The sequence below is a fragment of the Lissotriton helveticus genome, chromosome 8 (assembly GCF_964261635.1).
Source record: "Lissotriton helveticus chromosome 8, aLisHel1.1, whole genome shotgun sequence".
NCBI lineage: Eukaryota > Metazoa > Chordata > Amphibia > Caudata > Salamandridae > Lissotriton > Lissotriton helveticus.
Window position 1 is genome coordinate 1145002644 of NC_136069.1, and position 27383 is coordinate 1145030026.

At 44.0% G+C, this 27383-nt stretch overlaps 1 protein-coding gene across 1 annotated transcript in view; it reads left to right on the forward strand.

The window, feature by feature from the left end:
• Window positions 1-27383, forward strand: part of NMS (neuromedin S) — a 307847-nt gene that overhangs the window by 116196 nt on the left and 164268 nt on the right. Inside the window, exons 2-3 of the mRNA XM_078656141.1 lie at window positions 7972-8027; window positions 9306-9356. Coding sequence (XP_078512267.1) covers window positions 7972-8027; window positions 9306-9356 — 107 coding nt within the window. The remainder of the gene's footprint in view (window positions 1-7971; window positions 8028-9305; window positions 9357-27383) is intronic.

A 27383-nucleotide genomic window follows, 5' to 3' on the forward strand; every position in this document is an offset into this window, starting at 1 on the left:
GGCTTGATCCATCACCGTTATTTAGCTCACTGCCCCATCCCAGCTCAGAACCTGGCTATATGCAAATTAGTCCGTCCCTGGCCCAGTGCATCATGGGAACAGGGCAGACCAAACTACCAAGCCAATTCTTCACCAGAAAGGAGACAAGCTTCCGGGGACCGTTTTCTGCCATTTCAGGCGTCGTCGGCCCGGCTTGCTTGAATCCTGATGGAGCAGTGAGCAAGGGACTCATGTCTGAGTATACCCTTCCACGCTTATGGTGGACAAAATGATTCAGAAAAGGGGGTGGTGATGAACAGAGTGTCTGAATTAAGCAGACCACTCTTACCCAGTCCAAAGATCAGGGCTTGATCCATCACCGTTATTTAGCTCACTGCCCCATCCCAGCTCAGAACCTGGCTATATGCAAATTAGTCCGTCCCTGGCCCAGTGCATCATGGGAACAGGGCAGACCAAACTACCAAGCCAATTCTTCACCAGAAAGGAGACAAGCTTCCGGGGACCGTTTTCTGCCATTTCAGGCGTCGTCGGCCCGGCTTGCTTGAATCCTGATGGAGCAGTGAGCAAGGGACTCATGTCTGAGTATACCCTTCCACGCTTATGGTGGACAAAATGATTCAGAAAAGGGGGTGGTGATGAACAGAGTGTCTGAATTAAGCAGACCACTCTTACCCAGTCCAAAGATCAGGGCTTGATCCATCACCGTTATTTAGCACACTGCCCCATCCCAGCTCAGAACCTGGCTATATGCAAATTAGTCCGTCCCTGGCCCAGTGCATCATGGGAACAGGGCAGACCAAACTACCAAGCCAATTCTTCACCAGAAAGGAGACAAGCTTCCGGGGACCGGTTTCTGCCATTTCAGGCGTCGTCGGCCCGGCTTGCTTGAATCCTGATGGAGCAGTGAGCAAGGGACTCATGTCTGAGTATACCCTTCCACGCTTATGGTGGACAAAATGATTCAGAAAAGGGGGTGGTGATGAACAGAGTGTCTGAATTAAGCAGACCACTCTTACCCAGTCCAAAGATCAGGGCTTGATCCATCTCCGTTATTTAGCTCACTGCCCCATCCCAGCTCAGAACCTGGCTATATGCAAATTAGTCCGTCCCTGGCCCAGTGCATCATGGGAACAGGGCAGACCAAACTACCAAGCCAATTCTTCACCAGAAAGGAGACAAGCTTCCGGGGACCGGTTTCTGCCATTTCAGGCGTCGTCGGCCCGGCTTTCTTGAATCCTGATGGAGCAGTGAGCAAGGGACTCATGTCTGAGTATACCCTTCCACGCTTATGGTGGACAAAATGATTCAGAAAATTCGCCACCACCCCCTTTTCTGAATCCCTCCAAATATCCAGCAGGCCTATGGCGTCTACGAATTGGGTCAAGGGACTGGACCCCGCCCTCCAACCATTTCCTGTGTGCTCATCCATTGCCAGATTTAGGTCTCCCCCATACCAATATTCTCAGTGGCAGTGAGAGCTATAGGGCTCCTCCTTCGTATAAGGTTGTAGTGTGGCACTTGGCCAGTACATAGAGTGAGCAAATGTGCATCACCTCCCCATCTCAGGTGCCTAAGCACACCGCAAAGCAGCACTGTTCATTTAGCCATGTTCTAATATGGGTGTAGGCTGTTGCTTTATGGATTAGGATCTCAGCTCCCCTTGAATTGGATGTGAATCCTGCACGGGCCAGTAGTCTACACACTTGTCTCTCCAATGCCTTGCAGGAGTGGCACCTTAAGTGAGTCTCCTGCACCAGCACCACATCCGACCCCTGTCTCTTTAAATATTATATGAACACGCCTTTCTTTATTTTATTTCCTAAATCATTCACATTCCATGAGATTACCTTGAATTTAGCCACTGGCATTATCTGGGGTGCAGGAAAGTGTTGGCCCCTCCCTCAGAAGCCTTCTCACGGATGAGTGGGTTGACATTCTGTGGTAGAACTGTGGTAAATAGGAGACATCCCCTCCCCAACCCCACCCTCCCCGCTGCCTTTCCTGGCAGTTCCCCAACTTCCTGCTCAAGAAAATTGCAGAGTGCCTGTCGTCCCTAATCCCCCTAACATTGCTACTTCTAACAAGCATACATGCTCCTCACCTCCCATCACCCTGCCTCCCCCAAATCAAAAATATTGTATGTCCCATTCAAGGCTCTGACTTCTAGTGTCCAAGTCTGGCTTCCCTGTCTGTACAGTGGTTTCTTGATCTGTCTCTCTCCGAATGCAGCTGGGCTGGTTTTGCACCATCTTCCTCCCGCCGGTCTCCAGCCCTCCAGTCAGTCCATTGCTTCAAATGATGTAGTGAAATACCACATTTTACCCTCTGTGATCATGTGCTGCCTGGCCAGGAAGAGCATCATGTACTTCAGTTCTCATTCCCTGAGACAGCGATTGACCTCCTCGAAGCACCGGCACAGCCTCTGCACCCTCTTGGTAAAGTCCAGGAAGATTTTGACAGCCGTGTTCTCAGACTGCAAGTTGTCTCTTCTGGCCAGCTGTAGGATTGCATACTGGGCCCTGTGTTTGAAGATGAGGGCGATGACCATGCGTGGTGGGGCCCTAGGCCGCAGGGGGGCATTGGGGCCCAATGTGCCCACTCAATTGAGAAGAAATTTGAGAGTCCTTTGGGCTTGAGGACATTAAGTATGAAGTCCTCCATGAACAGCTCAATGCCAGGTCATTCCACTCTCTCGGGTAGCCCCAACACCCAGCTATTGTTCCGTCTGGAGCTACCCTCATAGTCATCCAATTTTGCCTCATTGTTTTACAGTAGACTGCCAATATGCCCCTTTAGTTTCTTGACCTTCTCTCTCAATTACTACAGTTCCTTGTCCATTTGGTGTTCTTTTGTTCACTCAGTTTGTGCTGGTCTGCTCTAAGGATGTTCACCACTCTGGTGACGGAGTCAATGTTATGTTCCAGGGAGCTGCGCAACTCCGTTATTGCATTTATTATGTCCTTCAGCGAGGGCACCTTGCCTGTCTTCCTCCACCTGATCTGATGATGGAGGAGCAGGCCTCAGAACTGTACATTTCTCCATCCTGCTTTGCTGGCTAGGCTGTCCCCCCTTGTCATGAACCATCCTGCAGTGGTAACACCAACTTCCACAAGGGCACCTGGCCACTGGACCATACAGTGTTCTAAAGGGGGCAGCTATCGCTGCCACCTGTCAGAGGGCAATGGTATAGTTTCTGCCTGCACCATTCAACTCCCCCATGGCCTGTTGATTTCACTCCCACCCCTATTTAGTCGTGTCAGGGCAGCTGAAGAATAAGGGTGCCCGTTGAATTCTATGGGCCAACTTCCGCATCTTTCGTGGCACTTTCCTGCCACCACTAGCTGCCTTCTGTGACTTGCCTCCTGGGTCACATGTACAGGCCCCTATCACCTCCCACTGGGATACACAGACCACCTCTTGTTTTCGTCTAGTCTCCCCAGCCGCGGTCGGGCCCCACACCCACTGTTCGGCAAAGTCCCTTCCAGGGCAGGCAGGCCCTTCATCCAGGCCTCTCACTGTTGCCAGCAGATGCAGAATCGGAAGGGGAAACTGTGGCAGAGACGATGTCCCACACTTCATTCCACCCTTATGATGCCTCCGGCAGGCCCCGCTCTAGCACTGGCCCAACAAGTTTGTTTTCTCTGGCACCTCACTATTGGGTTGGGCATGGGGGAAGAGAGTATCTCCAATCCAGCTCGCCACATGCCGCAATCGAATTGTGGCCTACTGTGCCACTCTGCTGTCTTTGTCTAGCCTGCCTCCACTTCTGGAGCCCCAGCCACCACTGGGATGCACCACAGGGCGTCCGCTCCCGACCCTTCACAGTGGTCACAGTACGTAGAGGGAGCACGAAGTGGGAGGAGCCCCCCAGCACACCACCACTCAGCACCGCCGCAGCTCAGCTCACTAGACCTCAGCCTCCCAAGCTGCTCCTCCTCTCAGTTTGCCGCAGACCCTCGATAGTACGTTGGACCCTGACTGGTCACAGTCGGGGTCCGACGGGCCTCCACTGACTTCTGTGACCCTTCCAGCCCATTATCTAGGTGGGACTTCTCTCAGCCACCTCTGCTCAAGGGACTGTGCCTGCAGATCGAGTCCAGTTCCGGCAGGCCTCAAAGTTCCTTGCACGTCTTGGAGCACTCTTCCACTGGAAATTCGCTCTCCGTCAGTCTCCCTTGCCTCTATACTGCTGACATAATTGCTCTAGAGTCCCAGATTGTCGAGCAGTGTTATGGACGTTAGGGAAATTTAGGTGGTGGTGACGGAGCTCACTGAGTTATGCGCCCATCGTGCTCAGCGGCCGGTATCGCCCCCAAGCTAGTAGATTTGACCATAAAAAGCTGGTGTAATAATTTTTTTTTGATTGGATGGAAGCATAAGTCACAAAACATAAAAGTAGAATCGAACACATGCCACTGTCTAAACATTGCGGCCATATACTTACATGAAAATGTTTCAAATAAAAAACATTAACCATTGCATATATTTTTTTATATAAAATTGTGGATGTTTCATGTACTTAGGCTAGGTGTAGAAACCACTTCTAGTTTCAATGCACATCACAGGAAAACACAATTCTCATTGACACAAAGAAAAGGTACTATTTGCTTAGAATTACTGTAACAAGAAGACATAGTTCAACATATAAGGATGTCTAATAAATAAAAAGGTATAAAGAATGGAAAGAGAAAAAAAGTTCTGATTTAAGTATTGGCCCACCAGGCCTTGCACTGAGGGGCATTTCTTTTTTGGCAGATGAACATATGAGACAAGGCAAACGCCTTCTCTCACAATACAAAATAGCCAGTGGCAGAAGAGGGCTGACCGACTGCTCCCTGATAAATTCTGTTAGGGTGCAAGCAAAAGGTGAATGACAGTTGAACAGACCAGTGGATGAACAGGGCTAACCCAAGGCCCCAGCATGTATTTATTATGTATGTGTTTATTTTTGAGTTTATATGAGGCTCACAATGAAGCTTAAGCTCTTTCCAGGACAGCGCTATAAGTGCCAGGTAATAAAGAAAAAATACATGAAAAGAGCAGAAGAATAAGGAAAATCTAAGCTCCCAAAGAATTTTAAGGTGGATGAAGTCTAGTTGCTTGTTACACTATAATTCATTAAATGAATTAATTTAAATATTTAGTAAACAATGCAGAAAAAATTAACATGACAGTTAAAGGTTAGGCATAATATTTGATACTTAAGGCAAACACATTGATTACATTGTATTTATGTTACTGTATTGAATGTGTGTCAATTTTTGTTTATTCCTTTTTATAACATAAGTTGGATGATGGGTGGGGTTTTTATGTAAATGTTTGAATCATGGCAGTATTTTATGCACACAGTCTGTAAGCATAATTTCATTGGATGCAATTCAGAGGTTTTTTTTATGAATCATTGAGAGCGTAAGGCTAGTACAAGTGGGAACAGAGTGTTGGTGTGCAATTGTTTAATGAATATAGCGAATAAGAATTACGTAGAATGGAGTGAATATGAGATGAACCTGAAAGCTTTAGCTTAACTGTGGAATGTTAGGCAAAAATTACTAAGTAATTCTACTATATATAGTAATGAGTATAAGTACACGTATATTTTTGCCCTTGCATATGTTATCTCTACCTGCATTTTGGAGCATTTTCTGAACGCATATTGAGTAATCAGGTGATAATATAGATATACACTATCAAAATGCAAGTGGCACTGCTGTTTTATAAAGATCCCAGAATGGATCATCTTAATAATAAAGGTTTATGGGTGAAGCCGACCCAAGAGTAGATACAAACATTAACAAGGAACAATAAAACTGAGGTGAGTGGAAATTTTGAAGCAGATAATAAGAAATCCAAAAGCGGATTGAATGAAGAGAAGAGGCAGGTCCCTGGCCTGGAGCTACTTGAGAACGTGCCCCCACATCTGATCAAGTGCCAAAATTCTCAAAGTCAAGAAAGGGATTAGTAAGAGAGTAAATATCTTGGAGGAAGACCTATATGACTTATTTTTAAGCATGGTGAAAAAAAGGCATGGGCACGCCTTGTGTATAGTGACTATTCATGGTGCTGGCTTGGGTTCTAAATGCACATTGAGATAACAGGATTTTATTTAGAGTTTTTCTGGATTTAATTTTATAGATCCGACATCCAACCATACATCGTACAAAAACATCACCCCAGTGGGTGTCGGTTTCTATTATTAGGTCTAATGGAGCAATATTTTTTGTAAACAAAATTTAGGACACAATATTAACTGTCAAAAAAGTTTTTGGTCACAATATTCTGCCAAGATACCTGCATGGATTTTACTTAAAGATACAAAATGTGTGTTCTGTGAAAGAAGGTACAGTTCCTGTTATTCATACAAGGAATATAAAACCGTAGTATCATCTGACACTACTGGAGCATTTCAGTTCAACATGGGATTTAGGGGAGCCTTCATTTGGCTAGTATCCAACCATTTCTGAATGTCTTTCCAAATTGACGGGGTGACCTATCACTGAGTGAGTCATGGGTTACTTGTTGGTTTTAGTTATCTTGTTTGAAAGAATATCACCTCTACAGACCTTGAATTTGGATGGCATGGTGTATGATGTTTATCAAGCTGTTGAGATGGTGAACAATGGGCTAGAACCTAAGAAAACATATTTAGACAATACATATATATTTTTAAAAGTTTTATAATTTAGGAGAGGTGCTGGCTTCAATAAATGTTAGGTTAGAAGGAGTTATTGTGGTATTCAAAAGGATTTTAAACTGTTAGATAATGATTAAAAACTATATAGTTTTAAAGATTGAAATACTTTGATTTGTGAATGTTTCAAGAACATCATTTAGAAGTTGTAATCAACATCCACTAAACACACTCCCTTTTGTCAACTTTCATTGTACATGTTAATATTTTTCCAGGAAGCACAGTCCGTATTATTAGTCCAGTTCTGTCTGACCATGCTATATATCTGGAACAGGATCTATTACTCATGTGCATCATGAATGTGTGATTAAACGGAACCTGGAGGAAGATTTGCAGACATGGTGATGGCTATTAAAAGCATCTGCTTTTAACCAATTGAAAACCTGCTTTGAATTATCTGAATGATGTGTTTACATGTGTCAAGGTTTTCAACCGCAACTCTCAACTCTCCACTTATCTCTAGCCAGTGTAGTCTCACTTTAGAGCTCCCTTTCTACCTTTTTCACTAACACATCTGAAATCTAAAAAATGTAATTTCAGAAAACAGGGACATTTTAAAGTTCAGTTTGACAATCAAAATAAAATTGATGATGTTTGTTCATTGGCTTAAGATGACTGAGTGGTTTTTGGGCCTGTACTTACTCTTTGTTCCTAGTTTGTGGAAAACAATTTTCAGTGGGCAGGAACAGTTTCTGAAAATGTGGAGTGAGATGGTTTTCAGGGACAAAAAAGGCATGAGGATTCAGATCTTCTGGGCCACCGTAAATAGGTAGTGGATATTACTGACTCCCTAATACATGTCTAAATACAGTGTTGTATGATAGCAAGCCGGTGAGGCATGAACACTAGTTGTGTGCTGCTGGCTATTTCCCTGGTGCATCCATTGGATCATCCTTTCAGCATGAATTTGCTTCCCATCAATTCAAAGCATATTTACCATGGTGGATAACCTGCTCTGTGTTTATTTTCAACAAAAGGTGCTAGGTTCAAGGAATGTTTTTGTTGCCGGGAGCTCCTATGGCTTAATGATATGCCAATGTACCTGTCTTGTGCACAGGCAAACCTGAATGTCCCAAATAGACCATACCACACATGCCGTGATTCTATAATATAATCTATACCTACTTTTGTCAATTTCATATATGCCAGAGTTGAGTTGTTTGTCACACTTTGAAAAAGAAAATATATTTCTTGACCACGCTTGCAAGTAAATCATTAGATTTTCATGTGCTTCATTTCTTGACTAATACCATAGTAATCATGTTTATACTTCTTCAAAATAGGATTTCCTCAACCTTTGCTCCAACAAATGGACGGTCCAGATATTCCAAAGATAGAGGTAAGTACCTTTTTCAAAATACCAAAAAAACAATCAAGAGCATTGATAAACTGTCTAGTTTGGATGTCTGTAATTCACATTATGTGGACCTATTTTAATTGAATTCTGCACCATGTACTAGCTTTACATCTTAGGCGTTTTAAGTTTTATGAAGAAAAATACATCAATAGCACTCACCATTGCCATGGGAAAATACAATTTGCCTAATGTACCAAACATCTGTGCACCCAACTAGTCATAAACGTTGCCCTACAGCTGTTGCATGTGTTATGTGAGTATCATAAAGTGATTGTTCTCATGCACTGCATTTACCATGATGCATCTGGGAGAAAATGTATGATGGTGTGTCACAGCGTGTACCTCTCCCCTTGCATTTTGTAAGTTGTCTGCTTCAAGGGTCTGAAAAGCAGATTGGGTGAGTGCTGTGCATATTGGTTTGAGCTAAGAAATACTTAATATAGAGTGCAGAGTTGGATTCCGGTAACACAGTTTTCAGGTTCTGGTCTGTATCTAGACAGCTGTTGGACCGTTTCTGCTTTTTCAGAATGCTGGAGTAGTAAATAAATAGTCTTTTAGCAAAGAATACTATTTTCAGTCAATATGAATCCTTCACTTATTTTAGAAGCAAAAACAATGAGTGGGTAAAAGTAAACATAACTCTCAATAAAGTCAAGCCTGTATTCAGAACGCAACCCCAGTGGTGGATACCGAATATAACCTAAAGGAAGTTTGAACATAAAGAGAAAGAAAAGACTATCATTGTGAACGTCACATAAAGGCAAGAGAAAGCAAACCGCCTCCTGATGCTCCAGTCTCCAGAATCTGCTAAAACCTTCTCTTGGACTGCAATTGCTTCCCAACATGGAGAATTTTATGTTTTTTTTAAAGCTACGCTTGCCCATTTTTGCAAACCTTTACTTGAAATATTAAAGTACTGTCTATTAAATTCTCCATTTCCATTAACCATTTTCCCCTTGCTTAGCTCACCATCTTTTCCCTTTTGCTTCTTTGATCTTAATTTATTTCCCAGTCAGTCATTCTTCGCATTACGCTGCATGGACAACATTTTTGGGAATGGAGTACAGATGAAAAACACAAATTATAATTAAATCAGAGAAAATATGAACAATATATCAAAAATGTATACTTTCATATGAATAAATCCGTCATGATGAACACAAAACAGCTGTACAACAGCGTTTGCTACCAGTTTATTTTACTATAATGCAAGAATATATCAATATGTATAGAGTCTAACTGTTTGCTTTTACTTTTTAGAGACTGGCCCTTTGTTTCAGTCAGTGGACGGCACTTTCAAATAGACCCCAGGTAAAATTTCTATAATGTGCTTGTAATCCATATAGGCACTGCATCATTGTATCACATATTTGACTATAACGATGCTGGATGAAATCACTGTATGATGCATGTTCGTTTGAATTGTGCACAATAATCATGCCTTTTTTGCCCACCTTCCCGCATACTGTAAAACAAATAATAAGGTCAAGTGGAGGTTGATCCACCGCAGTTGTAGGTGACAGCGGGCATTAGTGATCTGTGGTGTAAACAGCATTTCAACAATGACCCATTCTACGTGGTTATGCATCTTTTGGATGGATTGAGATAGAGTGTAGCAGCTGCTCCAGTGAGGATGAACCGTTGAAAGGCACACTTGTGGTCTCCAATGGACCCCAGAACACATTCTAGCTCTTGAAAGCATTTGTATTAGGCAGATGGGTGGTTGATTTGAGTTGTCTACACCATCCTGCAGTTTTAGGTGAATCTGCATATCAAACACATACATGTTGTGGACTATTTTGTGAAAGATGAGGACAGGGGAGTAGCTTGGCCAGTAAGATGGGGGGAGGGTGGTGAGTGTGAGATTTTCCGAACAATCACGTTGGCATATCATGTTCAAATACATTACAAAACAAGCATGGTGCCTGAGGGGGGCTTCAGGGGCAGTGAAAATTTAGAGGAACACGGATTGGTAGGGGTACTAAGTGGGGGAATACACACTATTTTGTACAATAACCAACCTATTTGAAGACTTTCAGAACAGATAGAGTAAAAGAGTGGGTGCATTGTTGTCCGTGTGTATTTAAACATTCTTGGTCTGACAGACACCTCACCATACCCTATTGAAAGCAGATGTACCTCACTATTTACCACATAATAGATTTATTTGGTGGGTGTAACACCCCAAACAGCACCCCCACCCACACCCCGGAGCTACACCCCTGGATGAGGATGATTTAAATGGTAAAGAGGATCATAGGTAAATCAATCCTGGTGACATTCAACAAAATATATTAGAATGTTGGAGAAGGAGTGTAATTTTGTATAGTTGGAATGGATGTCTATGAAAGACACAAGCCAAGCCAGTAAAGAGAAACAACAACTAATTTTGAGTTTTTAAGAATTATTGATATGTTGGTACTTATCAACACCCAACACAAGGTTATTTTCCAAGCCAAGTCATACATAATTTAATGTATTGTTCGAATATAATTGGTTAATGTAGAGCTCAATGTCATTATTTAGCCAATAATCAAATGTAATCCAACACCAACACCTATTTCTCTTTTTGGGTTACTTTGGGCTCTGAGTTCATGTAAAATTACTCAGCTATCAATAATGAATAACTTGTTAAATAATGCTAAATACCACACTCCTGACTTTTCCTAAATAACAGATGTTGCTATTACCCAATTTATAACATTGAATTTAATCACTTCAAAACCATGGAGGGCTAAGTCGGTGTTGCCAACAGAGAGCACGCACAGAGTTCACTGTGCCATCCTCCTGGAAGTAGACTTGAATTAATATTCATAATGAAAAGCCACCCTCAAATTGTCTGTTAGTTAGAGCAAAAGAAAGTTGCATTGTGCTTTACTAATGCAGCTCTCAAGTTTCACATTTTCATGCATGAGTAGCTTATCCAGGACAGGGTTTTTCATTGGGATTTGCAGTCCTGTATCTATACTACTATTATAAAGGAAGAACTTTGAACCTTTGAGGCGGGTAAACTCGGGAACCACAGCGCCAATCCACACACCCGATACATCGTTGTAATCGCCAGGGTGTGCAGATGGACATAGGCTATATAAAGTTAAAAAATATATACGTTATATAAAAAATTTAGCGGAAAAAAAAGTAGTCCTGTGGAAGAAGCGCCGCCGCGACCTGCGTGCTGACGTCAGGAGCGCGGGGAGGAGCGGCGTCCAGGACCGCAAGGAGGAGCGGCGGACATGGCGCGGGGAGGAGCGGTGAGGAGCGGCAGACAGGCGGTGAGGAGCGGCGGACAGGTGGTGAGGAGCGGCGGGGGCCGGGGCGGGCCGGTGCCCTAGGGCTGCGCCTTTACCCACATCTGTTCCTTTAGCTCTCAACAAGAAATATCAGTGTGATCCGATAAGACGGCACTGGGGCCAAGGTGGTATTTTATGGAGCATATATGCAGGAGATCTCCCCAAAACGGACCACAGTCAAACAACAGCTGTAAATAGACCTTGGTAAGCAGCTAACCAGCAGATGGAGTGGTACGGGGTGGTGACACTGGAAACACCCATTGTGTGAGATTCGAAGAAACCAAAAGACCTATAAACACTGGAGGGATTAAAATAATGGGAATCACATGTTTAACACTCATTTCGGGACGGGCTGCTATGTCGGGGCGGGTGGGGGTCGGGGAAGCCTGATTGCTCCCGGACAAGGTCGGGGCGGGCTGCTAGTAACATATTAAAAGTATTCACACATAAAAGATACAAGATGCAATTTACAGTAGTCCTTGTGGATCCTCCCAAGACAAATAAAACAACACGGTAACAGTAGCGGTCGGTGGTGGGTGTAGCTGCCGGACGGTGATGTGGGGAGGGGGAGGGGCAGGGTGGGTAATGTGTAGTAAACTATGGATTACGGCCGATTACAGGTAACTAAACATATAAATAAATAAAACAAATTTCGTTGCGCGCACTGCATTGCATTTGGGGATGCAGTGCACACAACAAAATTCATTTTATTTATTTATATGTTTACTTACCTGTAATCGGCCGTAATCCATAGTTTACTACCCCCCACCCTGCCCGCCCCCTCCCCACGTCACCGCCCAGCAGCTACCCCCACCACCGACCGCTACTGCACGGTAAGCTTTGAGATCTTTTTTTCTGATACTGCTCATGTAGTCCTTGCTGATGGTATTGTCCCAAAGGTGATTTAAATTAAAACTGCAGAAACCCTCACCTGCAACATGTAATGTGCTTCTTTATTGGTTTCCTTCCCACAATGACCTGGTATGCATTGGTCCATGGTGGGCTGACAAAGAGCTTGTGGAGAAGAGATGGTGTTCAATCACACAATGTAGTCCATTAGCCAATTTGTTGTATTGATTTTGGTGCATGTCAATGCATTGCCTATATTTGAGGTTTAATCCTAAGGATCTAGTAAAGATGTGTGAGGTTGTTAATATCTTAGTGTAATAATAACCCTCCTACAACACTGTCAAAAGTCACCTGGCTTTGTGTGGAAACGTTATGTACACCTATAATCTCAGTGTCATCTACACATGCCCTAAACTATTTATCTAGTTTCCTGGGCATTTTTCAGGAGGGATCCTTCAGGATGTAGCCCCACCTCTAATATTTTTAGATCCTGACATGGGATGAGGAAGGGACATAGAGAATCAGGACACACTCATATACTTTTAAAAAAAATGTACCTATAGAGGGACAAATCTGCTCCAATTCTAGTAATCTATGGAGGAGAAAGTACATATATTCAACATAAATAAAGAGTGATTGCTCATATACTTTTAAAAAAATGTACCTAGAGAGGGACAAATCTGCTCCAATTCTAGTAATCTATGGAGGAGAAAGTACATACATTCAACATAAATAAAGAGTGATTGCTCACTGCGGACTAAATACCTCTTGTTTACTTTGCCCAGAATGAGTTGTACCTACCCACTTGTAAAGTACGGCTGTTTGACACTCCATTTATTACTCATGTGCTTGAAAAGTAGTTTTTAATGGTTTTCTACGTCTTACTGTCTTTTTAAAAAAAAGCTCCACTAAGGGACCGATTCTGATTTTGGCTGGAAGGGCTCGGAACCATGTTCGGAGCCCTTCCGACCGAATCGGGCACTGCCGGCCGGATTCCATTCCAATGGGCTCAGTCGGAAAGGAATCCGACTCAGATTTCCGGATTGCTGACGACAGGCTCAGAGAGCCTGTCCACAGTCTGGAAATCCTCCAGTACTCCCCTGGTCGCCTCTGTACGACCGAGGGAGTACGATTGCAGCTTTTCACTGCCTTTTCGTGCCGGTCTGTCCGGCACAAAAAGGCAGCCGGAATCTGTCTCTGGGGACCCCAGCAGGGTCCCCATGGGTGTGAGGCCACCGGATGGCGGCCGCCCCTCAGTTGATCCCTGCACCCGGTGGCAGGCACCTTGGGGTGCCGGCCACAGGGTGCAGGGATGAATTGCACCCCTGCTTTCTACATTGCAAGCATGCTTTCCGGTCGGAAAGCATGCTTGCATTGTAAGGTATATGAATGCGACAGAACCCTGTTCAGTCGCATCGTACTAGCAGGGCTGTAACCGACGACAGCAGGTCGGTCGGTTACAGCTTCTGCCCGATGTCGGATGGACTTAGGTCCGTCCGACATCAAAATAGGCCTCTTAGTGTGAACGGCAGACTAAGGTGTGATACTAGAATCAGATTCCAGTGAGATCATAAACATATTCTACATTCACAAGCTTTTCCAGCATGGTGTAAGTGGCACAGATTTGGGGAGCTTTGGGTGAGAATTGTTTCTACTATTTTTCTGCTTAGGTGAGAGTTTATGTAAATTTTTCAAAGAAATCTCCTTGGGAACAATACAATGAGGAAGGACCACATGCCCAATAGCGGTAAAAAAATACTCAGTATTCCAGTGCTTATTGTGTTATTATAATCCATTATAAAACCAGAACTGCAAGTCCAAGAATTCAAAGGAAATGCCTGGCATGCTTGGGCTACTCGTGCATTGATCTGGGAAGCCTGGGAGCTCTGCACTAAGCCAAGTAAATGCATCCCTAAGCCTTGTGGCCACACATAGATGACCGAGGTGTATGAAGTGCTCGATTGTGCTAAACCTGGCTGAGAAGTTGAGTTTGATCAGACGATATACACACACTTGCTATTAGGTATTTCCTAATTGATGTTCAACCCAAATCATTACAATATGTGAGAGAACAGTTCTACCACACAGAAATACCACTACAGCTTACACACATCTTTATCAGTGAGTGAGGAGGTTTTTGGAATCAATATAGAAGAAAAGTATTGTGTGGAAAAAATTTGGTGTCAAGAATATTGAGGATGAGTGGATGTGGCTAGCGGCCGCAGAAGATGGCAACCATGTAATTGAGCTGTGCTAACTAGTGGTGCAAATACCCTTCCAAATCTGTCAAAATCTGAAGTAAATGGAGTAAATCCCGTAGAATCAGCCATCGGAGTGTTACCGGCAGCCTTACACATGACCGCATCCCCCGTGGGTCTCTGGTTGACTCTGCAGCCGAGCTTTGAGACGGGCCGGTGGGCGGAATCAAGATGGCATAGCCCACGTAGCCAGAGACAAGGTTGTTGCGGGAGGTTTTCCGGCGCTCGGCCAGTGGTTTGGGCTGACGTGTGAAGCTGTGGCCTAATCCGTGCGAGGTGCCCCCTCTGGGAAGTAGGAGACGAGGTTGCTGAGTGTGCAGCAGAAAGTGAGACTCACAGACGGCGTCACGTGTGAGAATATGTACGCGTATCGCTCCGTCCCAGTGAAGCAGCACCTCTCTCTTTCTTGACTGAGCAGTAGACAGAAGCGGTGAGGGAGCGTAGGAAACAACCTTTACAACGCAACCATTACATCGCACTACACTTAAAACGCAAGCCTTACATCACAACATCCTTTACAACGCATGAAACTACAACGCAGGCATTACAGTGTATACCATTACAACGCATGACTCTACATAGCATGTCACTAAAGCGCAGGCATTACAACGCATACCATTATAACGCATACCATCGGAGTAAGAATAGTAATTTTTAACCTCTACACTATCCAACACTTACCCTACTGTTGCACCCCCTGGAGTTAGAATAGTCATTTTTACCTCTACACTATCCAACTCTTACCCTACTGTTGTACCCCTGGAGTTAGAATAGTAATTTTTACCCCATACTATCCATTACTTACCTTATATGCAATGTAATGGTATGCGTTGTAAAGGTAGTATGCGATGTAATGGAATGCATTGTAAAGGTAGTTTTTAAAATGAAATGTAGTGTCATGCGATGTAATGGAATGCATTGTAGTGGATGTTGCGATGTAAAAACTGCGTTGTAAGTGCATGCATTGTAAATGTATGTGTTGTAACGTCATACATTCGGGAGCGTGGTGGTCCGGACCTGCTGTTACATGGGCTGGGGGAATATTGATAGCTTGTGCTGCATGCCCTCCCCTCCGCCTCATTGCCTGTGCATACGTGGGTGAGCCGCCCAGGGAGCTGCGTGTGAAGCTGTTCAGCAGCCGGGAGGACTGGGCGACAGCATTGAGAATGAGGGAACAGTGGATGTCCCCGGCAGAGCCTGGACTGGTGACAGGTGAAGAAATGCACTCCTGTCTAGAAGATTGTTAGTGGGCACTTCCCCCTCTTGAACTACCTGTATAAGTTGTCGCATTTTGGACGTGCAGTACTGCCATTTTTGCGCCTAGGAGTAGTGGAGCTGGGGACAGACAACAACTATCACTGGGAGTGACACATACGACTGTGTTCGCCCACAAGTGTATGCGAATCAGTGTCTTCTGATACACAGTGAGCATGGGCCACAACAAGGTGGTGGGATCCGGGCAGGCCAACCAAATAGACAAATATACTGTCGCATGGGCCGTGAGTGTGGAGCTACAGGCGGGGTCCCACCATCGGAGCAGGAAGAACAATCCCCAGACCCCTCTCTGAAAGACATTTTGAGGGCCATCACTGAATTACGTGGGACCTTGGAACCCAAGCTTGACTCCGTCCCGGAAGAAGTCAACTTACTCAGGGTGGACTTCAAGAAAATGTCTGAGAGGGTGTCGGCAGGGGAGGCAGGCATTGGGGGCTGGCAGTCCAAGACCAAACGCCTAGAGGAGCAGGTTTCATGACTCACCAAGAACCAATCCGATATGTTTGCCCGACTTGAAGACCAGGAAGGGAGAGCCCGACGGAACAACATCCGGGTGGTGGGAGTATCGGAGAGAACGGAAGGTCCGTCCATGGACCTCTTCTTGGAAGACTTAAGCCTCAACAAGTTGAAGCCCAAGCATATTTTCACATTCTTTTCAATTGAGCAGGCCATACCGAGTGCTGGGGGGCTGACCTCCCCCGGAAGTGCCTTTGCGCACGATCATAGCCCAGATACTAAATTTCAGGGACAGAGACGCCGTATTGCAGGCAGCACGTCCGCATGGAGATCTACATCATGAAAATGTGGTCATCCGTTTCTTCCCAGACTTCACGCTCCATGTCCAGCGCCAGCGACAAACGTTCGATGCTGTCAAGCAGGCCCTCTGTGAAGCCAACGTGAAATATATGATGTTCTTCCCGGCGAAACTCAAAATCATTGATGAGGGAAAAACGTATTACTTTGACTCACCAATGGAGGTAACTAACTGGCTGGAAGGCTGGCGTAAAGTTGAGCGTAAGGGAGGGAAGACTGGTGTGCCTCCCAGAACTGATAGCACGTCTGAAAACCGTGAGCAGGAGCATGGAACGGAGGGCCTTGAACAGCATGGATGAACAATATTTGGACCAAGAGATGCCTATTCCCCTGAAAGTATTGACGTTAAGTGCTTCTTTTCTTGGGCCTTGGGTTGATAGGGAGGGAGGAGGTTTCCTCAGTGACGCGAGTGGCTGAAGTTTCCACATCGAAATGAAGAGCTGCAGAGACATTAGTGGCGTTGCACTATAAGACTTTACCCTGAAAACAGGGGATGCATATGCAAGGACTAATTTACTCCCGAGATTTTCTTTAAGGGTTTACTTGTATCCTACAATGCTTGGATTACACTTCACGCTGGCGGCTGGCATTATGCTCCTTTTTACTGTTTACTATAACCATGATTGGGCGACAGGCACTCTGTATATTTGGGAGGTGGGATGTTTATTACTGGGGGGGTGGGAATGGTATTTAATGTTGTTTTGCATGTTTGCGTATGTGCTCATAACCACCGCAGTCGAACAGGTACAGCAGGTTGCCACGAAATGGCTCTGGGAGAGGGGAGGACTCCGGGGACCGCTTCTGACTAGGGCAGCCTATTTGAGGATTGACCCCTGGTGTTTACAAGACCCGGAACTTTGAGACTGGCGCTGAGAAGGCCCTGCGCTCTACTTTCAGGAAAACAAAGGGTCAGTGGCCTCGTACATGACAATATGGGAGGCCTATAATACGGTGCTGAGAGGGCAGGCACAGGCTCTGATCGGCACAAAAAAGGTGCTTTAAATTACATCTTTGGAGCTGGAGATAGTCGAGTTGGAAAGGGATGCAGCTACCGACACCTCTAGTGAAATCAAGCATAGACTAGCTTTAAAGCAGCGTGGATTACGAGCGCTAGCAGACGGTGAAATGAGAGAGTATGCCCTCGCGACTCAACATAGGGTGTACAATATAGGGGACAAGGCATTGAAACTCCTGTCGTGGCTGGAGAAACAGGATAGAGAACGCTCCTGGGTAACGGGTATGATGGACAAGAAGGGTACACTGCAGACAACAAGCTCAGAGATAGCAGAAGTCTTTGCTGCACACTTTGAGAGGGTATATGAGTCTGTCAATAACAGAGCAGATACCGATTGCAAGGAATTCTTAAGAGACTTTTCCCTTCCCATGTTATCTGATGAAGCAAGGGCCGCACTGGATGAGGGCTTCGCGAAGAAAGAGTTGGGAGGAGCCCTGAGTCACCTCAGCTCCGGGAAGGCAGCAGGGCTCAATGGCCTACCAATGGAAATATATAAAAGTCAGGCTTCCATAATTGTACAGCCACTCCTGGACATGTTGGTAGAGGTCTGAGAGTGAGGGCAGCTCCAGCTGGACCAAGGTGCGGCCACAATAGCGGTCGTACATAAGGCTGGGAAACCACCAGACCAGTGTGCGTCTATCGCCCAGTCTCGTTGATCAATGTGGAGGCGAAGGTGTTGGCCAAAGCGTTGGCTAATAGATTGATACCCAATTATTTTGTAGGTGATACAGCTGTATCAATCAGGCTTCATGCCTAATAGAAGCACCGGACAGGGTTGCCCTTTGTCCCCATTGTTGTTTGCCCTCGCACTGGAGCCACTGGCACACTGGGTCCGAAGGGATCTGATGATTTGGGAAATAGGGGCTCCAGGAGGATGGGAGGAATGAATTTCGCTGTACGCGGATGACATTCTCCTATTCCTGGCAAGGCCATACTACTCAATAGCGAGGGTACTCCATATTTTTTAACTCTTTGGTAGCTATTCAGGCTACAATATCAATTGGTCTAATTCGGTGGTGTTCCCACTGACGGGACCACCCCCCCAGGCTACCAGCGGGTTGTGGGTTGTGAGGCCCCAGTGGTGGGAGAAGGGTTTAAATACTTGGTTATATACATTGTAATGAATTGTGAGGCATTTATGCGGAATAACTTTGAGCCCCAGCTGGAACGCCTCAGTGCCAATGAGGTTGAATACTATTGTGGCAGCGAGGCGCCCCCAGGATAGCGCTGAACAAAGTATAGCGTGGGGTGTACGATGGGGGATTAGCGATCCCAGATATTAAGCTGTACTACTGGGGTTCGCAACCTGCGTATAGAGTAGACAGCGCTGCTATGCCCAGGGGCCACTGGGCACATCTCTTGTATTCCCGAAAGAGGCATCTGGAGTGCCCATCGCACACAAGAGTAGTCGTGGAGTGTTGGAGGGAAGCCAACAGACTGTTAGGTTGGGCTAGGAAGTTGACCAGCCAGACCCCACATTGGGAGGGGGATCTCCTGAGAGATGTAGCAATCCTGAGGGCTTTGAGAACTGGAAGTTGATAGGCATAGAACATTTGGGCGATGTCTGGAGAGGGGAGGCTCCACTAGCATTTGAAGACTTGTAGCAGGAATACGCATTACACCAAACGCAACAATAACACTACCTCAGACTGACGCATGCCCTACGAGGTTACATCTAACATGGCACCCCCTTACCGGAATACTCACCTCTTGAGGACAGACTGCTTCTAGACCCTATTCTGGAGAAAAAAAACTCCACAATATATCGTAAGTTAATGAATAACATTTATGACCCTCTGGTGACCTCAGGTCAACATGGATAGACGGCCTAGGAAACATGATTGCCAAAAAGAACATTGCAAAGAGGTGGGGAGTACCTTCGCCTCCATCCTAGCGAGAGTGGGAACGTGATCTTGATTGGTGCCAACAAGCCGAAGCAACAGTATATAACAGCAGGGGATGTGTTAAAAAGTTGGAGAAAATATGGTTGCCAAGGTGTAAGTATAGAACAGGACTGGAGATCGAGGAATTAACACAGGAGAGATGTGTCCAAAATGGAGCAGAGACCTGACGTATTGCGATGTCTTATATATCAACTGTATGTATGGGCTGCCACATGTTGGGGGTTATTTGAACTGACAGGACCCAAGACCTCACACCTCTCTGGATTAAAACGGATAGAGATATTAAATAATCAACCATGTACAGATTGTAATAACTGTTGGTTTCTGTGGTCATATGAGAAAAAGTTAATAAAAAAGACTTTAAAAAAAAAAGGATATTGAGGACAAAACTATTGTGAAGGGAAGTTTTGTATGGGAAAGCAGAGTTTTCCTATACTTAACACCACATATATGTACCTTGACAATACTTATATCTTTAAGGTAAGTAGATGTGGAGTTAAGACTAGTAAATCTATACTTTGCACTTACCTTCACCATATTTTGGTCCACAATATTTTTTACATGATATTCTGTCCAATTGATATTGTTTACCATGCAGTCATTGACAGTGGAAACCTGCAGAAGCTAGCACCTAACCTGATATCCCCTATTTGTTATAAACAATGGGAAATACCCTAATGACATGTACACACAGTATAGCACCCACTATCACGGTGCAGCCCCCCACCGGACTTAACAACACGTTGGCTGTTCTACTCAACTTGATATGTTTAACCTAATTAAAAATAAATAAAGGAAGACTTGAAGAACAACCTTGGACACAGATTTTATAATTTCTTATAATTTTTGTGTGATTGTTCAAAAAGTGGTGCACCATTCACTTTGTTATGATATTGTTTACATCTACATTCTGCATGACGACCAGTGAGGAGAAAGCAAAAGGCATACCAGAGATGGAAACTGGAACAATTAATAGCACAGTGCACCTTCATTGAGATGGAATGTAAACAGAGTTATCATTTACAATTGTATAGCATACACTTTAGATCCTCAGACTCAAAATGAGCATTCAGGAGGACCCAGCTGCTGTAACTAAATTGTTAAGCATACTCATATATTACACCACATGTTCCCTAAGGAGATTAACTGAAATCACATTTGCCATTTGCCAAGTACCAGCTTGCAAGGAAATCCAGCTTACCAGAGGTATGCAAACTTCATGTTGTCCCTTATGCCCCTTTTCCCAGCACATTATAGGAAATCAGACATTCAAGAGAAACTTCTACATCTACTGCAAGGGGAAATCAAATAATCATTCCCCCTCACAGTAGACACCATTGACGGCAGACACATAACCATGACTATTCCTGTCATTCACCACTCTTTCTGACCCAAACACACCTGATATATAAAACTCAACAAGATATTTTTATTTGATGCTCACCTCTAATTTACCCGTAATCAAAATACTTGCTTGGTTCATGTGCACTGCTGGTATCATGATGGAGGTTAATTTACTTGACCTATGCAAAGTAATAGATACAGGAAATGTATCCCACTGGGTGAGTCATACAATACATATCTTCTCACACACAACACCCTGTCACCCTCACCACTGGTAGCCACTAATTGCCCTGCCTTTCACAACATGTGTCAGTGGATGTCCTCTACAGACTATGATGATGGTTGGTGATGTTCTACAACCAAAAGGGAACTAAGGTGGTAAAAGAATTGGCACATAAGGATGTGATGTGCCATTGAGCGGACCATTGCATTGAGTGTCTGCTTCAAGTTTTTTTGTAGTGGGAAAGTGTAATTGCTCAATATAGATGACTTGTGGTAGGCCATGCTCCAAAATGTGGCCATCAACAGATGACCATCCTGAAGAACCCCACACAACCTTATCCGCAACCAACTCCACTCAAACTAATCCATGAGGCAGCCAGGTAAGTATCACAGCAGCTGAGTCGAACAAATGCTCTTTACTCCTTCAGGACAATACTGACCTGTGGAGTTGTCCCCAAAACAACAACTAGTAAGAAGCTAATATGCACCTATGATTGATTGCATTAAAATTGGGAATACTAAGATCCCTGCAAACTTCGTGGTTAGTACCATCACATAGCTACACTACTGTTCCTCAACTTCAGGGATGGTCCTCAAGTTCAGTGGATCTGATATGGGAAGAGAACGGATTTCAGAACCACATGGTTTGACGAGATGCATGAACACGTCCAGTACAGAAATGACAATAGGTTAGATCAGGCAACGCTAATGGGGGTTGGATATATATGGGTCCTCCTCAGTTGGGAGGTGTATTCACCAGCCTGAACGGACCTGACAGAACTAGATCTGGTGTCTCTGTGGGCTACAGTGGCTTAACGAAACTTGAGGAGGCCTCGCTGTAAGATATGCAGATTGCCCCCCACAACATGTCTCTCCACTCCAATAAATCCAGTGATTTAGTGGGATGAATTATAGTCTAGATATGGGATTTCTCATAGAGAATCCAGCAGACCTAACTTCTCTTTATCGTATTTGTATTTTGTTTTTAGGCACACAATACCTTAAAGTAAATATTTCACTGAAAAATGATTTAAAAAGTACAATTTAAAACACATCTTTAACCCCAACATACCCTTTGAATACAAATGAATTCTTTATCTAACAAAGAACCTAAAAAACTAAAAGTTTGGTTTGGATTCCTAGTCCCTATGATTCACAAAGTCATAGGATTCAGAACCACAAAATGGCTTTTTAATATTCACAAAATCCAATTTGCAGTTCAGTAAAACCTTTCAGACTCCCCTTTCAGCAATAATTCCCTTATAGCCGCCTGGCCTTGTCATCATCTGCCCCAAGAAATCATGTGCTTGGTCCCCTTCCTCGCAGGCCCATAGACAATGCTTTGGTATACAGACTCCCTTGTTATACATGAGAGAAGGATTTTTTTAATTTGGAAACTAAAATTGCAATGCTGCTGAACATTCCTGTTGTTCCAGTATGAAAACACAAACATACTTTGTGGAAAGAATGAAGGAGAAGGTTTTCATGCTGTATATGTGTACCATAAATCATCAATTAGACCCTTCACTGTAACCTCACATTTTTTCATTTCAGGTGTGAGTAGTTGATGCATTGCTTTCTGGTACTTGTAGTCCTGTCTATGATGGAAAAAGAACAATAACAAGAACTAGGTTGCAAAAAAAGATACAGCTGACAAGAGAGAAGTTGAGATCTCTGCTTTACAATACTGCAACTTAAAATGGTTATTTAAATATTGAATTCACTGAATCTTTTTATGCAACACAAAGGCAAGCTGCTTTGTAGTCTAACTTGATTTAAAAACCATACACAAAGGGCTTGGAAATATTTAAGTAAAGCTGGTCACTTTCGTTTTTCAATGTTGTGCTTTTAATAGTATATATTTGTCAATTATTTCTAAACTATCTGGCAGATGCATCAAAGTTATGCTTTGCGAGTCCTTAATAGCGAAATTTAAGGAATCGGTATTAAAGACTAGCAAAACGGGATGCATGTAGGAATCGCAATGTTAATAACGATTCCTACAGATTACTTATTTGCGATTCGGTAATAGCTAATCTATACTACTATTATAAAGGAAGAACTTTGAACCTTTGAGGCGGGTAAACTCGGGAACCACAGCGCCGATCCACACACCCGATACATCGTTGTAATCGTCAGGGTGTGCAGATGGACATAGGCTATATAAACGTAATAAATATACGTTATTTAAAAAATTTACCGGAAAAAAAAGTTGTTCCTTGGAAGAAGCGCCAGTCGCGACGTGCGTGCCCGACGTGAGGAGCTCGGGGAGGAGCGGCGTCCAGGAGTGCGAGGAGGACCGGCGGACATGGCACGGGGAGGAGCGGTGAGGAGCGGCGGACAGGTGGTGAGGAGCGGCAGACAGGTGGTGAGGAGCGGCTGTCAGGCAGTGAGCGTCAGATGAGGTAGGTTATTTATTTATTTATTTAGGAGCGGTGAGCGGCGGAAAAATGAAGCAAAAATGAAAATCGTGAGCAAGAGGAAACAAACGGAGCATTACAAAAGTGAGCCAAACGGTGCATTACAGGAGGAAAAAGTTAAGTGTGCAGGTTACAAAAGTGTAGAAAGTAAACAGAGGTATAGGAGGAAAAAGTGACGTGTGCAGGTAGCAAGAGGACGCAAACGGAGCATTAAAAAAGTGAGCCAAACGGTGCATTACAGGAGGAAAAAGTTACGTGTGCAGGTTACAAAAGCGTACAAAGTAAACATAGAGGTATAATACTGCAATATATGGAGGAAGGCTCCGGGGGACCCACGGACAACGTCGGGGCGGGCGGGGGCCTTGAAGCCTAATTGCTCCCGGAGAACGTCAGGACGGGCTGCTAGTCGCTAATAAGGAATGGCTTTCCCATTCATTCCTATGGGCCTAGAGGCCCATAGGAATGAATGGGAAAGCCATTCCTTATTAGCGATTAGCTATTACCGAATCGCTAATGTTCCGCTATTTCAAGGGTGCCAGGGTGTCCAAAGGACACCCTGTTGCACCCCTGAAATGGACCTGTGCACAAATGTTACACACACACATGCCCTAAGGGCATGTGTGTGCGCAACATGTAATTTTGAAAAATGCACAAAAGTGCATTTTTCAAACTTTTAGCAAATTACCACGAAGTTCAACTTCATGGTAATTTGCTCCTCCTATTACCGAATTCGCTATTTTTTTGGGTTTCATGCATTGCATTTAAGGAATCTCATTTTGGGATTCCTTACATGCAAGAGCAATTTAAGGAATCGCTATTTAGAGATTCCTTAAATTGCGATTTCTGCATTTGGGATGATGCATCCCAAATGCAAAAATACCAGGAGCAAACGGCCAGATTCTGAGAATCTGGCCGTTTGCTTCCGGTATTTTCTTTGATGCATCTGCCTGTATATGATTTGCATGTTGCTTTTACCTTTTGCCTGACACCTTATTCAAAGCATGCCCGAGGAAAACAAGAACTCTGCGGTTCTAGCCAGATCCTTTAATAGAAACATTGGGAAACCACTTGCAATGTCCGGCATTTAATGTCTTGGTTGGTATGGGTTTTCTCTTATTATTACATACCTTTATCAGTTAAGGTAAGAAGAAAACACTTTAAAATGTATTTTCAGCTGCCCTAATGGCCCCTGACTGATAAGTTAAGTAAACAATGACAGAAAGTCAATCTTAAAATTAAGACAGTTTATTTCATGTAAAGTTCTACGTAAGAATCATGTGTAGGTCTTTGCAGAATCTTAAAACATGATTAGAGAGAGATGGCATTTTTCTCTGGGAAAGGTGGCGACCCCACCTCTTCTCCAGTCTTTTCTATGCTGCCTCGTCCCCTCTGTGAGAAGCAGTGCTCTTTTGAGGATGCTCTCCTTCAGGGGTCCCCACGGCCCCCATCCACTCATGTAAGGTGCCTGGCAGGCTCAGACTGAAGAAAATCAAATACGTTATGTTGTTTCTTTTTAGTCCTGGGCCTGTGCCGTGTAAGCTCACAGTATGTTGCACTCTGCAGATGCGGTACAAAAGGGGGTGGTGATGGACGGAGCATCTGAATCAATCAAACACTCACACCCAGTCAAAAGATCTGGGTTTAATCCATCACCGTTCTTTAGCCCACTCCGCCACCCCAGTTCAGACATGGCCATATGCAAATCAGTCTGACCCTGTGCCTCATGCGCATGCTTCAGAGAGACACACGGCACAGATATCCTGAGGGGTCCCCCTTCACGTACAGAAGACTGGGGCCCCCCGCAACGTGGGGGCAGAGAGGGTATTAGTTACACCCGAGTAGATTATTGCATCCAATATTTGACCCCATGGCCACAGCTGTGGATCCACTTGACCTTACATACTCCTGAGGTAGGTAAAAAGGATTACCATTGAGTTGGAAAAAATTTGACATCTGATAATCACTGCCAAGCTGCCCCAAGAGTGCATGTGGGACTTACAAATAGACATGTTATGATCTGATGATTTGGAGACAATATGAAATGAGATATGCGGCTTAAGAGGAGAGCAGGTCATAATTAACCACAGGACAACCTGGCCGTTTTATGTCCTCTGTACTGTGAAGGCGAAAGGTTAGTCCACTGTCAGGTGAATGTGTTTGTGACACAGGTGCACAACCCATGTAGACTAATGATGCAATCTTGCATCTCCCACAACGCCTTATGCCCATGCAAATATAACTGTTGAGCTTTGCATTGTGATAAACTGCCTGGCTCAACAGTTTCAACTGCCTCTATATGAAGATCTAATGTTCCCTCAATGCTGTTATTGTAGTTTTGGTGTGCCTTCCTACGACTCTTACCATCCTTTTAGGTTTTTGTCTGCTCTGGATATCTCTGCCACCTACACAATAATGGATACACTGAGTTTTTGAATCATCAACAGCAGATGCTTATCACTGCTGACGGCCTCTCTCCATGCCATGCTGTGTTCTTTATTTTCCTGAATTCCACTTCAAATCTTTGCTTCTTTAGACAAACCCTCCATTGTGGCAGGTCTCTGCTTTCCCTTCCATACTGAAGAGCTCTTACTGCCTGATGCTCCTGTTTCTAGTTTATTTTGCAATGTGCTACTTTGTTTTGATGTTGCTGCCCCAGCCCTTTTAAGTGATATGGATCTCAATACTATACACGAAAACAGTGGTTCTGTCGGAACTGACAGAACCACTGTTTTCGTGTACTGTTTTTGCCCAGGTTCTGAGGTTTACTGGGTTGCCCCATTATCTTTAATGGATATCAATACTGGCACTCTGCAAATGAGAATGCAGAGAGGCTAGCGTCACAGGACTCCAACTCTGCTTTTGCAAACATTTACAACCGTTTGCAGAATACATTCTGCCTCATAAGTATTGAAGAGGTAGGATTTCAGCTAATGCTGATAGACTGTTTGTGCTGTGTCAGATTGATACACCCTAACCTGCAGAGCAAACACTGTATGTCCATGAATCTAGGTTGAGACAACAATTTCCTTATGTGAAAACCCAAGGGTTTCACTTAATGTAACGAAATATTATTTTCATGGAACTACATTGACTATTTCATTAATCACTTGGCCTTGAAAGCAGCAATGGACTAGATTACATAAGCATGTTCACTGACCCAAATGCTCCAATTTTGCATTTACAACCATTAAAATAGTTTTCACATGTACTAGTCCAATTTGAAGAGATCTTTCGACTCCAAAATAGAATCTTCAATGTATATCGAGTCGGTATCTGGAATGGGGTGTTGTAGGCCTCACTTCCAAATACCCATTTGGAATCCTATGCATCAGTGTTTTTATTCCAAAATCTGGGTGCAAAACATTGAAATTTAAACTCAAAGGAGGTGTTAACCCACTCATAAACTGGAAATTCCGGGGGGGTCTCTTCCCCATTTATGAATGTAAAAAATAAGTTTGTTGAGGAGTAGGCAATGATCCAGTACACCACTGCCAACACTTAAACAGTTAAAAAAATACAGCCCTGTTTCCTTTAAAAAAAATATATATATTTTTTTTTATTTAAAGTTTACTTTATTTAAAATCAAATCAAATCAGGGACATTTATTCAGCGCACATATCACTCAAAAGTCTCATGATGCTTGCAGACAGCTCTGAAAGATTGCTTGTTAGGTTGTTGAACAGCCATGATTTTAACTTCTTGCGAAAGCAGTTGTGATCTGTGATAGTGTGTAAGTTTAAGGGCAGTTTGTTCCAAGAAGCAGGGGCAAGAAAAGAAAAGGACCTGGTGGCCTGCTGACCCTTGAAGGCCATCATCCTTGTGATTGTCGCCAATCAAACTGAGTCACACATTTTGGTGTACCTAATGAATATTAATTAAGTAGGTAGGATTATGACTCAATCCAATTCTGTTTTTTATGAGCTGACCTAATGGTACATAGGCCAGTTC